This window comes from Penicillium daleae (assembly GCF_028827525.1).
Source record: "Penicillium daleae strain IBT 16125 chromosome Unknown utg000009l_segment0_segment0, whole genome shotgun sequence".
NCBI lineage: Eukaryota > Fungi > Ascomycota > Eurotiomycetes > Eurotiales > Aspergillaceae > Penicillium > Penicillium daleae.
In genome coordinates this window covers 531,403-544,282 of record NW_026623157.1, presented here as the reverse complement: position 1 = coordinate 544,282, position 12,880 = coordinate 531,403, and the positions used below count along the sequence as shown (strand labels likewise).

General features: G+C 51.9%; 7 protein-coding genes across 7 annotated transcripts; 2 read left to right on the top strand and 5 right to left on the bottom strand.

Moving 5' to 3' along the window:
- Nucleotides 1-1,294: 1,294 nt before the first annotated feature.
- Nucleotides 1,295-2,767, top strand: N7458_011404 (FAD-binding oxidoreductase; the record flags this gene model as incomplete). Its single annotated transcript, XM_056914786.1, has 1 exon — nucleotides 1,295-2,767. The coding sequence occupies one exon, from the start codon at nucleotides 1,295-1,297 to the stop codon at nucleotides 2,765-2,767; it is 1,473 nt and encodes a 490-aa protein (XP_056759540.1).
- Nucleotides 2,768-3,037: 270 nt separating this feature from the next.
- Nucleotides 3,038-4,432, bottom strand: N7458_011403 (4-hydroxyphenylpyruvate dioxygenase family protein; the record flags this gene model as incomplete). The annotated part of the gene is made up of 3 exons (XM_056914785.1): nucleotides 3,038-3,422; nucleotides 3,510-3,674; nucleotides 3,744-4,432. 3 exons carry the CDS (start codon nucleotides 4,430-4,432, stop codon nucleotides 3,038-3,040), a joined length of 1,239 nt encoding a protein of 412 aa, XP_056759539.1.
- Nucleotides 4,433-4,826: 394 nt separating this feature from the next.
- On the bottom strand, nucleotides 4,827-5,036 carry N7458_011402 (uncharacterized protein; the record flags this gene model as incomplete). The annotated part of the gene is made up of 1 exon (XM_056914784.1): nucleotides 4,827-5,036. The coding sequence occupies one exon, from the start codon at nucleotides 5,034-5,036 to the stop codon at nucleotides 4,827-4,829; it is 210 nt and encodes a 69-aa protein (XP_056759538.1).
- Nucleotides 5,037-5,182: 146 nt separating this feature from the next.
- Nucleotides 5,183-5,662, bottom strand: N7458_011401 (Ctf8 family protein; the record flags this gene model as incomplete). The annotated part of the gene is made up of 1 exon (XM_056914783.1): nucleotides 5,183-5,662. One exon carries the CDS (start codon nucleotides 5,660-5,662, stop codon nucleotides 5,183-5,185), a length of 480 nt encoding a protein of 159 aa, XP_056759537.1.
- A 777-nt stretch (nucleotides 5,663-6,439) lies between these two features.
- Nucleotides 6,440-7,039, bottom strand: N7458_011400 (Cnl2/NKP2 family protein; the record flags this gene model as incomplete). Its single annotated transcript, XM_056914782.1, has 1 exon — nucleotides 6,440-7,039. One exon carries the CDS (start codon nucleotides 7,037-7,039, stop codon nucleotides 6,440-6,442), a length of 600 nt encoding a protein of 199 aa, XP_056759536.1.
- A 790-nt stretch (nucleotides 7,040-7,829) lies between these two features.
- N7458_011399 (Chromatin modification-related protein eaf3) lies at nucleotides 7,830-9,428 on the top strand (the record flags this gene model as incomplete). The annotated part of the gene is made up of 4 exons (XM_056914781.1): nucleotides 7,830-7,987; nucleotides 8,263-8,497; nucleotides 8,802-9,180; nucleotides 9,250-9,428. 4 exons carry the CDS (start codon nucleotides 7,830-7,832, stop codon nucleotides 9,426-9,428), a joined length of 951 nt encoding a protein of 316 aa, XP_056759535.1.
- Nucleotides 9,429-9,968: 540 nt separating this feature from the next.
- N7458_011398 (ARMH3 family protein) lies at nucleotides 9,969-12,413 on the bottom strand (the record flags this gene model as incomplete). The annotated part of the gene is made up of 7 exons (XM_056914780.1): nucleotides 9,969-10,677; nucleotides 10,760-11,167; nucleotides 11,225-11,559; nucleotides 11,617-11,729; nucleotides 11,791-11,944; nucleotides 12,004-12,273; nucleotides 12,330-12,413. 7 exons carry the CDS (start codon nucleotides 12,411-12,413, stop codon nucleotides 9,969-9,971), a joined length of 2,073 nt encoding a protein of 690 aa, XP_056759534.1.
- Between the last annotated feature and the right edge of the window lie 467 nt (nucleotides 12,414-12,880).

The following is a 12,880-nucleotide window of genomic DNA, read 5'->3' as shown; positions in this document are numbered from 1 at the left end:
TACATCATGCTCACTGATCGGATCAGAGCGCTCAGGTGCGTGCTCAGTTCTACTCAGCGAGCAAAAGCGGCGAGGGGCTGAGTATTAATCCGGAAGGGGAAAGCCAGGACGTGGCATAGGAATTCCGGTACATAGGCTTGGCCAGGGAGAGCTATGCTCTGCGAAGTGGGCTCTTATATATGTTGTGGTATTTCAAGTACTAGGTAGATATCATTGTTATCAAGATTATCATCGGTGGGAAAGTACTCACTACTATACTTGGCCATCCTTGCCGATGCCGGGTTTTCGTAGTATAAGGCAGTCGCATCAACATGGATCCTATTTTAATACAGAGATTGACAGAATTTGACATTCTACGATATGCTATGTACAATTTAAATTGTATAAAGCGTGGTTGATAAACTACTTTGCAAGCATCGGCAAGTCGCTTGTACTAAACAGGCGAAATGTCTGCGTCTTTAGGGTTACTCGTGCACGTGCTGGGTCACTGCAGGGTTGACTCTAACCAAGTCATTATTATTGAATGGACTAGATCTAGCTAGGACGACGTATTGGTCTCAACTTCATGGAGAGGATAATCAAACCATAAAAGGATGAATGATCATACGAAGGAATTCGCATGTGATGTCTACACCATCACTCGCACTAATTGATGAATTGAGAAAGGACTGCTTGTCATCTAATTCGTGCAGCAAAAGATGCCATCAACCACCTCAAAAACAAGTTCACAGGAGGAATCCAACAAGCCCAGGATCAATTTGCATTAATGGAATAACTCCTTCTCCCAGGGGATCTACGTCAGCCCCGAAATCCCCCACACTTGCCCGACTTTCTTCATTTGCCAACATCCAAAAGATAGCCCCACCAAGTCTTACTCCAAGGATTATGTCTGCATAAATTCCGGAGTGTGCCCTAAAAGAGGTTAATCGGACCCCCCATCTAGGCTCTGATCTCCCTCCATCATGGCGTTGTCGTTCGCTGAGGCTACTGGAGATTGTGATCGCTGCCCCTTTTACCCTGTTGAGGCCAAGTGAACCCCCCCCTCGTTGTCGGTCGAACCGGCGTATTCCCATCGTATCCCCATTCCCGAGTCCACCGTATTCCTATCGTATACAAATGCCGAGGGATCATCCTCTTTTCAATGGACATCCTGAATATACAGTTCTTTACTCACGTGAAATAGAAATCCTCGCGACAATGTTAGAATGGAAATGTGGACTATTTGAAGCCTCGACGCGCCCCCTAGGGAGCAATTCTTCTCAATGACAGTTTGGTGGCCTCGAGCATTATCACCATGATACACGTCTATCTCCCCCTGCTGGCAGGTGCCTTCCTCATTCATGAGACTACGGCTTCAACAGCAGCCGGTCCCGCAGCCTGCGCCAACATCACCACCCAGCTAGGCTCTTCAAAGGTGGTCAGCAGCCAGCTCAACCTCCAGTATATCGAGAGTCTAGAGTACTGGAACACTATTCAAGATGCCTACAAACCCTCATGCGTGGTCTATCCAACCTCTGCGCAAGACGTCTCCACGGCGCTACAAGCTATCCGCGCCGCAGACAGTCGCTTCGCCATCAAAGCCGGCGGCCACAATCCAAACACCTTCTTCTCCTCCGTCGACGCAGGCGTACTCCTCGATATGAGCCATATGACAGCTAAATCCTACGATCCCGAAACAACCCTCGCCACGTACGAACCCGGCGGTGTCTTCGGCGATCTATACGACTACTACGTCCAGTATAACCGCACCGTCGTCGGCGCCCGTCTCGCCGGCGTAGGCACCGGCCTCGCTCTCGGCGGCGGCATGAGCTATCTCTCGCCGCAGTACGGTCTCGCCTGCGATTCCTTCCGGGAACTAGAAATCGTCCTGCCCAGCGGCGAGATCGTCACCGCATCAGAATCCTCCCATCCAGATCTCTTCTTCGCCTCCCGCGGCGGCGGCGGCAATGCCTACGGCGTAGTCACAAAGTATACCGTACAAAGTCGGCCCATCGGCGAACTATACGCTGGAAATATCATCTACACCTTCCCGCAGAAAGACACCGTCATCGAGGCTATCGGCAACTTCATCAAATACAACACCGACCCTAAGGCAGCTATCATCGGCACATACGAGAAACTCCCAACGCCGGACTTGAATCTCAACCTCGACGAAGCAATCATCATGTTCCTCGTCTACGACGGGCCTGATCCAGGCAACGCCTTTGCCAATTTCACCTCCATCCCGCACCTGCTCAACACACTCAGTATCAAAACGTATCCAGAGGTAGTTAACATGCCCATCCCACTCTCCACCGAACTCTCCCGCGGCGCAAACATCTTCCGCGTCGGCGTGCACCGCCCCGAAAACAACTCCTACGCCAACGCCCTCGATAAATGGCGCGACTGGGCCGAATCCAACAAGGGCAAATACATCCTGCTCTCGTTGGACTTCCAGCCCGTGCCGCGCAGTTTGACGGACGCGAGTAAGGCGCAGGGCGGGAATGCGATGCAGATGCCGGACGGGCCATGGTTTTGGTTGAATTATTTGATTAGTACGCCTCCTGGTATGAGTGACGCGGATTATAATGCTGTGCAGGCGAGTTATAGGGATCTGGTGGTTGAAAGTGGGAATGCGGAGGGGTTGCCGCTTTTTATTAATGATGCCAATGTGGATCAGGAGCCGTTGAGGTCGTTTGGGACATTTGAGAGGTTGAGGGGGATTAAGAAGAAGTATGATCCAGATAATTTCTTTGGGGAGAAGACCGGGGGTTGGTCGTTTGAGTGAGGAGATTTCCAACGGGGGAGGTTGTAGTAGGGTAATGAGGATTGAATACTTCATGATCAAGCCTTCGCCTGTACAGCTGTGTAGCAGAACATACTACCAGTTCGAAGAGCACCTGCATCAACATGAAAGGTACTTGATTCTATTAGCTCCTTGGATTGAACACATAACAAAAGAAGAGAAAAGCCCCGCCCCGATGATTTGGATATGACTGGATCGACAAGTCTAAAGTATTATGCAGCAAGATATCAAATCCCTACACAGGGTCAGATATCACAGATTCCCCCTCAGCGCCTGCTCCCGCTCAAAAGCCTCAAATAGACTCTTGAAATTACCAGCTCCAAACCCATCGAATCCACGTCGCTGGATCACCTCGACAAACACAGTTGGCCGATCCCCGACATGCTTGGCAAAGATCTGCAGCAGGTACCCGCGCTCATCAAAGTCGACAAGGATATTGAGCTTCTCCAGCACGTCGACGTCGGCGCTCAGCGTCCAGGAGACATGTGAGAGACGCCGGCGCAGGTCGGCGTAGTATGTACTGGGGACTTTGAGGAATTGAACGCCCCGGGCCTGCAGGTTTGTGACGGCAGAGACGATGTCGTTGGAGCGGAAGGCGATATGCTGGACACCGGCACCGTGGTAGTAATCGACGAATCTGGATTATGGTCAGAACCTTCACTAGATAGAGCATAAAGAGGGGTTAAAGGTTTGGGTATCGAGATATGATAGGGGAAGAACCTACTCCTCAATTTGAGACTTCTTTTTGCCAACTGCGGGTTCGTTCATGGGCATTTTGATGGCCTCGTTTGGTGATGCTACCACGATGGACCGCATGGCGGAGTACTCGCTGCACATATCCTTGTCGTCAACCGTCCAGTAACGGTGGAAATCCAAACATTCCTCGTAGCTATTCCACATCTCGTTAGCTCCAGTCACCTTCCACCTTCTGCTCGAAACAATGGTAGTGTCAACTTACAATTGCACAATCCGATCCACTCCACCCCACGTCTGATTCCCCACACAGTGATCAATCTCCAGAAATTGGACCGGCGGCAGGATCTGGTTGATAGGATCCTCATCACCATCAACAACCCGATACCCCGGCAAAAACGGCGCAGTATCCTTGTAATGCTCCCGATTGACCAGCGAGTGCACGGTATCCCCGTATGTCCCCACCGACGCCCTCATAATATATCCATCGCTCTCGCCATCCGCCTTCACACTCCTCGGCTCCGCCACAGCAGCAGCCCCGTTCTCAACGGCGCGCTTCCACATCGCGCCTACGTCCCCGGTAACCCGGAACGCGACGTCCTTGACTCCGTCGCCGTGCGTCGTCAAATGCTCGTGAATCTCGGCTAGTACCGCGCGGTCCTCGTCCGTCGCGCGTTGGAGGGCATTATTATTGTTCTCCGTCTTGGATTCAGGTCCGCAAACCGGTGCTGTGAGAACGAAGACCGCATCGCCGTTGGCAATCACGTAGCTGGCCAGGTAGGGCGAGCCTGTTTCTGGACCCCGGTAGGCGATGGGCTTGAAGCCCATGCGGGTGATGTAGTAGGATGCGGCTTGCTTGGCATTGCCGACGTACCAGAGGATATGGTCGAAGCCGACGTATTCAGGGCCCAGGTTTGTAGGGAAGATGGTCTCGTCTGCGGCGGGGATGGTCATGACGGCGTTTGTTTGCAGCGGGTGGCTGGTTAGGAGGTGAAGGAGGGGAGGTCGATGGCGAGGAATTTGCTTTTATCTCCCCTCGCCGTCGAGAGTTATTGACTAGGTCAATTGGGAGTTTTGAGCTGGAGAAGGCAGGAATTGGGCAAATGAAGGAAGGAGAGTAAGCTGGTTAAGGGAGAGTGGACAAAGCTTATTTTTCAGGATTGTTTTCTCGGGCTCGCCTGCATAAACTTTCACGTCACACATTCTTTTTGCCCGCCTTTCCGCGGGTCCGGCCCTGGGCTTGGCGATAAGACAAAAGAGGCAATGCTGATATCATTGGGACATTGGTTGTTTCATTCCTCATGGTCAATTCCGGGGATCTTCACTGGAGATGAAGGGAGCTGCACAGTTATCGGCGAAGCCACGGCGCTGCCGTGGTTATCCCTTCGTTGTCCCGACGGGCATCCGAGCAAGACCGAGCAGATCGTAGTCTGAAATGGACTCGGACGAGGAATGACGCGCGGGACAACGGAGCGGCATTGTAGATCTTCTGTTTCATGGCCTGGGTACCGTTGTATCTGTCGGTGATGGCGTCCGCGAGGACCGATTGGCGCAGCATAGCCCATAACCATACTGTAGTCCCTCAGAAACATCATTCCACAGACTTGTACCAGCGCGAGCATACTCCCTCAAGTCATGAATCCATCAGCCCATGTCCAAAGATCCATCAATCAATCTTCCATATATATCCCTTCAACTCCAGCCTCAAACATCATTTACTGGCTCCGGTCGGTTCTTGAAAAACACCTTATACCGCACAATCTCCACCACCTCCAATTCCTCCGACCCATCTGTCCCAGCCCTCTTCTGTAGCACCGCAATCGGTCGTGGCAGTTTCTTCACTTCTCCAGTCATCCGCTGGTACCGGCCAACATAGAGATACACCCGTTTCATCCACTTGGTGTCATCCGGGTTGTGGATCGAGTAGTCCGGGAACATGAGTTTGCCGATGGGGGTTTCGTAGGATGTAGATTCGAGGTCCTGGTTTTCATCGGGTCCATCTTGTTCCGTCTCTGAGGCTGGCACGTTGATTGTGCCTTGAAGTTCGAGGAGCGCGAGACCTGAGGGTGTTTGGAGAAGCTGAGGCAGAGGGTTGTGGACGGGGTGGACAGGGTGGAAGGGGGCGCCTGTGGGCTTGGTTGGAGCGAGTCCGGAGGAGCGCGGGTGCAGTGGGATTGAGGGCATGATTGAAGGTATTGAAAGGGATCCGTTGATGATCTTATCGCAGGAGGTTGCTCAAGTCTTGTTGAGTTTAGAGACGAAGCTAGAGGCGCGACGCGGGTCGCGTCCTGTCGCTCGACCCCACATCAAAATTGTGGGGAGAGAAAGTACATTCATTTGAAAGACTGAGTTTACGAAGGGCTTCAGAGGGCAGAACATCTTCGATGTGATGATATTTGGACTGCAAATTACGAGGTTATAGGAGGTTATGATGAGATCGTGGCGAACACAATTTGCATATTTATAGGATAGTGTACTATCAGTGGCGAGTCCCTCTTCTTGCCTTGTATTATGCCCCCTTTGCCCTTTTCAGGTACATTTTCCCTAGAAGGATGATTTGCATATCGCAGTACAGACTCTGATGTCTTTTGCTTGTCGAATCACGTCTTTGCGGGCAGAGGAGATACTGTTCAGATAGGCAGCCGGGAGATCAGGGTCTTCTGGTTCTCTCCAGACCATCCTCTACCGGGCCTTGATCTGATGGTTCAGAGCAGTCTATTTCTAAACACGGCGGCCATCTTTGAAATTCTCGTCAGGGCACGATAGAGAAACAAGTACTCCATGTTGGTAGTTCGTCTCATGCTGGCCCAAATGGTCTGCACAGTCAGCCTTCAGCTCCTTTTGTCATGACCATAGGAGTCACTCACCACAGATGATCAAGCTATTCAAGCGAATTTGCTGTAGAAGTTGAAGTCGTCGAGGAGGATAATTTATCACGCCACAATCGAAGCCTTTGCCGACTCAAGAAGGACCAGAGCCCATGCCCTTGTAACAGGCCTCCTCGAGGTTTTGCAGACCTTGAATAGTCTCGCTGGCCAATGTATTAGCAGTGCCAGCTGGTCCCTGCAATTTGCCATAACGAAGATCACTCAAATTGCCAACTGTCGTATTCAGCTCTTTCAAAAGGCCCGCAGCCTCTCGATCAATACCGGATATCTCCCGCTCGATGTTTGCACAGGCAGTCTCCATCGCTGCCAGGAGACTTTCCGCAGAATGGTAAGCATCAGGTGTGGTGGAATTCTGGCCAAATAGGTGGAGATCCACGTCCATCTCCCGCTGCTCATCAGCATTGGCAGCTTCAACACCCGCGGCACGTCTGGCCCTGCGGAGTTCGGCTTTCTGTCGCTCGCCTTGTCGGATCTCCTGGTCGATATTTTCATTGACCCGGTCCATGTCATGCTCCCTGACTTGCTGCAGCTCTCGGTACAATGTCCGAATATGGGGATGACTGCGCAGTCGCTTGGGAAATAGCTCTGTGAATTTCTGCAGGGACAGGACTGTCGGCAGAGGTGCTGGCGAGAGCAAAAAGTTGCTCAGGATAGATTCTTCCGAAGGTGCCATGATTGAATGAACACAATCTTTCTGGATTTCCTCAATCAATACAGTCCGGTGCAGTCCTCGCGATAATGATCGAGTCAGATTGCAAGTTGAATATTTCCCAAATGAGAAGCGGCCGCGTCGCGTCTCCCGTCGAGGCGCGCCGATATCACGTGTTTGACGTTGAGATGGAGACGATAACGAGGAATCCGCAACAGTAATCCAAGGACTTCACAGAAACACTGTGCGACAGATCTTATTGTGCACCCAACAAAGATTTCCACAATCGGGGACGGAGTTGTGGACTTTATTCTGTCCTCTGGCTGTCAAAAACTCTCGCCTTGCACCTGATTTCTCCAAGGGGCCACTTCCGCCTTTGCTGGAATTGCACTTCCTCACCATCTTCGGTGCCCGACACGCGTCACGACATTCACGCTAGAGGCTTCCATTGTTCCAGAGCTTTCTTTCAGCAATTGAGCATTAGGCAGGACTTGATTTGAACTTCAAACAGGTACCAGACCGACTTCTCCCAGAGGTGCCTGGGCAGATTGTCTCCTGGCAAGACTGAGATATCAACCTCCTCGAAAGGCACCAGGCGTTGCCTATCCCAGGCAACTTCAGCTTCACCATTCACTGCCTACGGGAATTTCTTATTTAAAGATTGTGCGTGTCTGTTGAAGTTCGTTCTTGCGTCTTCTCTTCAACCTTTTCAGAGTGCTAGTCCTGCGCCTGTTACAGTCGTCGTTCTCTCGTCTTCTCGCCTCCAAGCTTTCCTCCATCATCTTTTTTTTCTCTTTTCCTCCCTTTCTCCATCATGCCCGCTTCCTCCATGTACAGCAAGGACGAAAAGGTCCTTTGCTTCCACCACGACATCCTCTACGATGCAAAGATCCTAGAGGTGCGGCACAAGGACGCCGCCGATAAGAAGAGCGTCCTCGAGTATCTAGTCCACTATAAGGGCTGGAAGAACACGTAGGTTTGCTCTTTTCTACTCTTTCCCTCTACACCGTTGCTTTCATCTTCTGCACGCCCCTCTGAGACCTCCAAAATACACCATGGATCGTGTCTTCGTTCGCATGTCCCGTCTCCAGACCCGGCGTCGTCTGTTCGTGCTCCTCTCACTTTTGCCCATCATGCCCTTTCACTCTGATCCCCGGAATAGAGTCGGTTCATCATGTTTTTCATGATCGACTGCTCTCTGTCTCCATCGATATCAAAGAGATCATATGCTTACTTTTCTTTCACAGTTGGGACGACTGGGTTCTCGAGGACCGCCTCCGCAAGGCCACGGAGGAGAACCGCGAGCTGGCCGCCAACTTGCGCCGTGAGGTGGAGGCTGCTGCTCGCCAGAAGAATGCGAAGCCCACGGCCAAGAAGCGCGCCATGTCCGACCGGAGCTCCGTCCGTGACAGTGAGGAGCGCGGCAACTCGGTACCCGGCCGGGCTAGCAAGCGGGCTCGTGGTGAGACCGACATCGAGAAGGTACGTTGTCGTTGTTCCTTCACTTTTGGTCTCCACATCAAGACATCTCCCCCCATCTCAACCATCTTTCCCTCCATTCTTCCCAAACACATCTTTCCAGACTCCTCCTGGCTAGTTTCCATCGTCATCGAGTACACATCCAGCCATCATGCCTCGCAAGAAGGATTTTCCTGCCCCCTCTTCAACTTTCACCCATGAATATCTCAACCCAAAAAGGAGAACAATCACTCGTTCTGGTCCTTTCACGAGCCTCACTACCTCTCATGAGAATTGCACTAACGCGGTCCACTCCGACCTTGAACAGGAGGAAACCTTCCACTCCCGCCCTTCTATCCGCATCGTGATGCCGGACAACCTGAAGGCGCTGATCGTCGACGACTGGGAGCGCGTCACCAAGAATGGCGCCGTCATCCGCCTCCCTGCTCCCAAGCCCGTCCGCCAGATTCTCCAGGAGTGGCGTGACGAGGAGGCTCCTAAGCGCGTGGAGATGCGCATTGATGTCGACGTCCTGGACGAGGTGATTGCCGGCATTCTCGAGTACTTCGACACCATGCTCGACAAGCTCCTGCTCTACCGCTACGAGCGTCCTCAATATCGCCTGTTCCGCAAGAAGTTCGGCAATACCCCCGACGGCAAAGGCCCTGTCGATGTCTACGGAGCTGAGCATCTCATCCGTCTCTTCAGTAAGTGATTCCTTGTCCTTACTGCTGATCTTTTTTCTTCTGATTTGATTCTAATCTTTCTTCCTATAGGTCTCCTCCCCGAACTGCTTGCACAGACCAACATGGACCTCCAGGCTACCCAGCGGCTGCGCGAGGAGCTCTCCAAGTTCTCCCTGTGGCTGTCCAAGAACTCTGAGAAGTACTTCCGTACCGAGTACATCTCAGCCGAAGATGCCGTCGTCAAACAGTCTGTCAAGGCTTCCAACTAAAAATCTTCATCTTCATTATCATCTCCATTCACCTTTCCACCCTCTCGCCATCTCATAATCTCACACGCACACACCATCAGCCGAGGATGGTGATGATGCTTGATCTCATGGACCCTTCCGATTCTCCTCCAGGACACACCGTTTCTTCTCCATCCACTGTCATCCTGTGCAGCTACAATCCTGTGCCTTGCTTTTCCTATCGGGCTTCTTGATGCTTCGGCGATGGTTGTTTCATTTTCTTCGTTGAGCCTTCACAAGAGGTCCATGGGTCGGGTGTTTTCTCTTTCTTTCTTGTGTTTATTCTTGCTTTTCTGATAACACGGTGATATCCTGAGCATTGCTCCTACTAGAGGAGCGAATGGGAATATGAAATTCAAAATCTATCAAAGATCCTCTCTACAGAGTACATACCATCCTAGTCCATATAGTTTGTCACACGTAAACATGTATTCTCTACTGGATATCTCAAGACACAAAACCTCCAACTCGAACAACACCCCAAGGCATCCCCATATCCCATCCACCCCGTCACACCAGCACTCAAGAAACCAATTGCCTCGCATCATCAACCGCACACCTAGCCGCCCTCTTCAACTCCCCCTTCCACTCCGTCTCCCTCCACCGCGACCAAGTCGTCAACCCCTCCGGCGGCTGAATACTCAACGTATCATACCCCTGCTTAATAATGCGATGAACCTCGCGCGGACTCAAATTCTTCTTCTTGATAGACGGCAGCGCTACGGGCGTAGGTTCACCGTCAACCTTGGGACTCGCTGCCGCCGCCGCCGCTGCCGCCGCGGGATCTTTCCCATCGGACTGGAAGAGGAGGGTGTAGAAATGTGTTGAGACGGATAGGAGTGTGTCGACTGCAGCGGCATGGATATTTTTCGCGGTGGGATCTGCGGGACCAGAGCCGGGGCGTGCAGGGGTACCGGTATTCGCAAAGCCGTAGACGTCGCGGAATTTGGAGATGACGGGCCCCGTTTCGACGAGTTTATAGAAGAGGTCGTCGTAGGAGGATGGGTCGGGGAGGAACGTGTCGCCTGCGGAGATGCAGAAAGCCATTAGATCGGCGAGGGAGGAGGTTAGGGTTTGGATATTTGGGTTTGAGGAGAGGTCCGTGGCGTAGGTTGTTAGGAAGCGCATTAGGGAGAGGAGGGTGCGCCAGAGTTCGGACCAGTGGTATGTTAGGCGGATTTTGTTGGTGGAGAGGTATGTTAGGAGGCGGAGGGTTATTGCGATTGTGTGGCTGGATGATTGTTAGGGTATGGTATGGATTTGGGGGGGGGGGGGGAAGGTGTGTATGATATGATGCGGGGGGACTGGCTTACCTGTAAATGTTGACGTCCAGTCGCCTGCGGAGGTTATGGGTGATAGTATCGATCATAGCGTCGAAGACGACGGATGCAAGAACGCGGTCTCCGCTGACGACTGGGAGATATGGTTGGCGCTGCCGGCACAGCCGGACACGACGCTTGCCATCTTCGCTGCAGATGTGTTTGCAGAGAGTTGGGTCTTCGACGAGGATGCGGAGCGTGAAGAGGCTTAGTTCGGCGTAGTGCGCTACCCGCGGGGACCGGTATGCGTGCTGCAAGAGATAAGAGGATAGGGAGAGGAAGCTGGAGAATGGGGACTCTTCGTTTTTCTCCGGGTTCATGTGGACCAGGTGGTACCCGAAGAGCTTGTTTGAGTTTGTAAAGTCGTAGGTGGCCATTAGAATGGCGGCTTCTTGTGCGGGGCTGCTGTTGTGTTAGCATGCGTATAGCGGTATAGGAACTTGGGAGAAGGTATCTTACAGATCGGCAAACATTGCTTTTGCCTCCTCTGCCGTGGGTGGATTCGCTTTGTCCCTTGCACCAGGTGCGAGAGCTCGTAGCCCGAAGAAGATGAGGGTGTTGGTCAAGGTCCAGCCTTCGGGTACATCATCCTGAACGGCGACGTAGCCGTTGCGCAGACCACTGCATGTCTGGCCGACGCCCTTGACAATCTTTTGGATGCTTGCTTCGTTGACAAAGTCGTCGAGTCGGAGCTGGTAGGGGTTTTGGAATTCGAATTTGTTGTAGTTTGCCAATAGACCCAGCAACAAGAAGGGATCGAAGATGTCTAATGGAGTCTCTGAATCATTGACGTACTGTTTTGATTCCTATTAGCGTTTGATATACGATTTGGGAAGCCTTAAGATTAATACCTTCATCAGCGAGGGAAAGAGATCCCGATGGGTGAAATAGGAGACAAGGCTGGTTTTGTATGCCCCGCTGGTCATGGCAATGGCTACCCTGATTGCTTTACGACGGAGCTCAACTTCGATGAGAAAATATTAGTTTCACTTGCCATTCTTCGTTATGAGACTCGGGCTACTCACGACCGTTGCCATTGCGCACAATGCCATCCAAAACAGCCACAAACTCGGAAATGACATGATCCACTTCGTCCAGGCCTGCAAGGACTGTAATGAGATCAGAGCTAGGATTCGTGTACTTTTTGCTCAAGATGCTGGTCAAAAAGACCGTCAGAGTCTGTATCGTGCTGTCAGTCAATGACTTGGTTTGATTCGGGACCGCACGTAAATACTCACTTCTAATGCATAAGAGTCGACAGGAGCTACTCCGGAAGACGCCTCACGAATGGCCCTTGTAAATAGATGCTTTGTTTGTGTCTGGATCATATGGTCAATTTCGGCCGTGGTAGACAGGTCGTCGCCACAATGGACACGCACCTGTAGACTCAACGTCTCGTCAGGACTCAACCCGTCCAGCAGGGAATGCAACCGGCCCCTATCTGGGGGCAGGAGAAAGAACTCCCTCCAGAATCCCTCAGAGGGCTCCACATAAACATCGTCGGGGGTCTGGAGTTGAATATCAGAATGTGTTGGGCAGGCAGTATGGGGTTGGAGGGGCATACTTTGAAGAGGGTCTCGTAGAGCTGAACGATCTTTGGCGTGAACGTCTCGGGCCTGGTCTGCTGCGTGAGGGGCGAGGCCTCCATGATTCAAGCACAGGATCTAGACCCCTGGAATTTGTAACATGTAATATGCAGCAGTCGTTGGGTGGTTGGTTCTTTGACGCTTCAGCGAGGCCAACAACTCAGCACCAGCCACTTTGTCAGCGGGTCCAGCCACATGTCCTTAACAATGGAGATGCCTAGGCCGCGGATTATCTACCATGTATGGAAAGAGAAATAAATGATGGATATGCCACCATTAGAAGATATCATCAAGCAGATCAGGTCCTGATCAAGTAATTAGGTTATTTTGAGTAAACTATCATGCCTCATTGCTATGAAGGAGGAAGTGTTTCTGTAGTCTCCGCAAATCGCCTCAAACCAGCCGACACCTTGATGCCTCAGGCCGCCACAGGCCAATATGGCTGACTCATCTACCGATAAACGCAAACTGCATAGACAAGACTAAAGGCTTAGAGTGTGATGAGATGCGCAGCCAGCTCAAATAATAT